Source organism: Alligator sinensis, unplaced genomic scaffold (assembly GCF_000455745.1).
Source record: "Alligator sinensis unplaced genomic scaffold, ASM45574v1 scaffold940_1, whole genome shotgun sequence".
NCBI lineage: Eukaryota > Metazoa > Chordata > Crocodylia > Alligatoridae > Alligator > Alligator sinensis.
This window is the reverse complement of record NW_005842177.1, coordinates 1,517,897-1,521,130: the sequence shown is the minus strand read 5'-3', so window position 1 is coordinate 1,521,130 and position 3,234 is coordinate 1,517,897. Positions and strand designations below refer to the sequence as shown.

Below are 3,234 nucleotides of genomic sequence, written 5' to 3'. Positions count from 1 at the left end.
CAGATAAAAATTATGACTAGTACCTAGTTTATGTTTAAAAAGTACCTGCACTTGCCTTTCCCTTACAGCAAGGAAAAGTTAATTCAAAGTGTGGAAGAAGATATAGAGCGTGAAAAACAAGTAGCAGATGATATAATAAAAAATATGTCTCAGGAAGATCAAGCTAAATATATGGAGATGAAGGCTACAAATAGAAAATTGTTGCAGGTGAGTATTTCCTGTTTGTCTAAAATGTTGCTGAAACTACCTCCATAATTTCCATGTACAACACAGAAATACTGGAAAATTTAAAGAACAACTATTTTCACAAAAAACCCAAGTATTTTAATACAAAACTTTGTGTTGGTGCAGTGGCGCTGAACCTTTTGGCTTGGCCCCATGAGCCAAATGAGTGGTTTGGGGCCAGGCCGCAGGCCAGATCATACGCCACACCCCAGGATCAGGCCCATAAGTCTGGATCCACGCCTCACTGCCCCTACCTAGCCTCATGTGTCAGGATTGGGGCCCCAGGACTCTTGTGTCACCCTTGTCTAGCCCTGCGTGCTGGGATCTTGAAACTGGAACCCTATGCTGCCTCTGCCCAGCCCTGTGCACTGGGATCAGGGCCCTAGCACCCCACATCATCTCCTCCTGGCCCTGCACACCAGGAGGAGGCCCTGAGTAGCTCTGCCACCCCTATGTGGTGGTATTGGTTCCCCAGGCCCCTGCACCACCTCTACCATGCTCTGCATACAGGGATTGGGCTCTAGGGCGCTCCACCACCACTTCCCAACCCTGCAGTGCCCTTCCTACCAGATCTAGCATGCAGGGCCACAGCCCATGGGGCTTCCCACGGACCCAGACTGGATGACAAGGTGCCAGGGGTATAGGGTTGAGCACCCCTGTGTTAGTGCATGAGGATCAGAAAGTGAAACTGATTAGGAACAAAATAATATTTAGTAATTTTTAGTGCTTGGAAACAATCTATTAAGTATGGAATGAAGGCTTTTGAGGAAAGAAGATCCCAACATGCAGCGAAAAGAAGAAATCTCAGGAAGAACCCTGCACCACATTTAGTATTGTTTAATATGAATTTCACATGTGATAAGTGCAGAAGGGGCTGTCACTCAAGCATTGGGCTCTACAGTGACAACTCAGATGTATAACAAGCTGATGCCTGACTTGGTATAGTTCTATTGTCCTGTGAGACAGACAGATGCCTACTATTACTACTACTGTTAATTTTTAGTTATATATCTCAAACTGGCTTACAAAAGACTAAATTATCCTCATTACCCTTCATCATTATCTTCCTTCTACAGATAGGGCAACGTAATTCTGACGTAATTCTGCAGACACTAACATGCTTAACTTTAATCACATAGTGAAAATTAAGCATATTTATGAATGTTTGCAGGATCCACGCATAAATAACTTGCCCCAGCAAGCTGGAAAATTTTGGATTCCTTATTTACACGAATGATGAAACCTAAATCTGAGTAGGTTTTTTTTGTTTGTTTCCAAAACTGAATAAATAGGAAAAGTATATAAATTGTAAAAATATGCTTGAATTTTTAAATTCTTTCAAGTTAAGTGATCTAAATATTAACAATAGAAAGAAGGATATTTTTTAAAAGGTCATTTTTAATCTGCCTGTCCCTTTAAGAAAAAAAAAGAAAGGTGAAAATGATTCACAATTATTGGCAAAATACAAATAAGAATATGAAGTTTATTCACATAGAGTAGACCATAACACTGTAAAGAAGTCAGCAGAGACTTACATTAGAGTTATTTAGGGACTGGATCTCAACCTGTTTTCTCATACATTTAAAACGTATAGCTACATGATTTACTGCATTTGCAAATGTTAAATATGTCAAATAGAAAAGTAATTTTTCTGTTGGTAATTCTTAACTTTAATTTTTTTAACTTTTTTTTCTTTTTAAGGAATTAGATGCTCAACAGCAAGAGTTAGATGCATATAACATGAAGGAGGAAGCTTTACGAGCTGTATGTATGAGGATGAATGACAGGTCTATGCATATTTTAAATGCAAAAACCAAAAAAGATCCTGCTTTGCCACAAGAAACTAATCCAGGAATATTTTTTGTAAATCTTTCAGACCTTGATCCCATATCCGTTGAAAATAATAGCAAAGCTCTCACTGATTTCAGTAGTGCAGGATCAGTCCATTGTACTTTTATCAGATATGGCCAAAAACCCAGATGTGATCATAACTTATCTTTGCTGGTTGACAAGAAGTCAGAGAATTGTATTTCACAGTTACATCATATAGGTAAATGAGAGCTCATCATAGCTATACTTTTACATATCATTATTCCCCTTTATAAATCCATAGTGCATCCACACCTTGAGTATTGATACCCACACCTCAAAAAAGATATAGAACTAGAGAAAGCACAGAGCAGAGCAAGAAGTGTAATTAATGGCATGGAGAGACTAAAGAGGCTAGGCTTGTTCATTTTAGAAAAGAGATTTCATAGACATTAGGGCTGGAAGGGACCTTGAAGATCATGAAGTCCATTCCCCCCTGCCCCAGGGGCAGGAAGTCGACTAGGGTCAAAGGATCCCAGCAAGATAAGCATCCAAACATTTCTTGAATGAGTCCAGAGTAGGTGCCTGCACCACTTCTGGAGGGAGTCTATTCCAGGCCTTGGGGGCTCGGACAGTAAAGAAGTTTTTCCTTATGTCCATCCTAAAACGGTTATGGAGGAGTTTATGATCATTGGTCCTTGTTATCCCTTGGGGCGCTCTGGTGAACAGACGTTCTCCCAGATCCTGATGTGCACCCCTTATGTACTTCTAGGCAGTCACCAGGTTACCCCTAAGCTCCCGCTTTTCCAGGCTGAAGAGTCCCATGGCTCTCAGCCTTTCATCATAAGGCCTATTCTATTGCCCTCTGATCATGCATGTGGCTCTTCTCTGGACTCTCTCAAGCTTCTTGACATCCATCTTGAATTATGGAGCCCAGAATTGGATGCAGTATTCCAGCTGCGGCCTCACGAAGGCCGCGTACAGCAGGAGTCTCAGGATGACATCCTGAGATTTACTTGAGAAGCATCTATGGATGCAAGCTAGAGTTTTGTTTGCTTTACCAGCTGCGACATCACATTGGTGGCTCATGCTCATCTTGTGGTCAATCACGACCGCCAAGTCTCTTTCAGCCGTGGTGCTAGCGAGCATAGCACAGCCGAGCTTATAAGCGTGCTGTGCATTTTCCCCCCCCCCCACCCG

General features: G+C 41.7%; 1 protein-coding gene across 4 annotated transcripts in view; it reads left to right on the top strand.

Moving 5' to 3' along the window:
* Window positions 1–3,234, top strand: part of IFT74 (intraflagellar transport 74) — an 82,681-nt gene that overhangs the window by 41,311 nt on the left and 38,136 nt on the right. For all 4 annotated transcript variants that reach the window (XM_025206961.1, XM_025206960.1, XM_006026077.3 and 1 more), the window contains 2 exons: window positions 69–207; window positions 1,927–1,989. In XM_025206961.1, coding sequence (XP_025062746.1) covers window positions 69–207; window positions 1,927–1,989 — 202 coding nt within the window. The remainder of the gene's footprint in view (window positions 1–68; window positions 208–1,926; window positions 1,990–3,234) is intronic.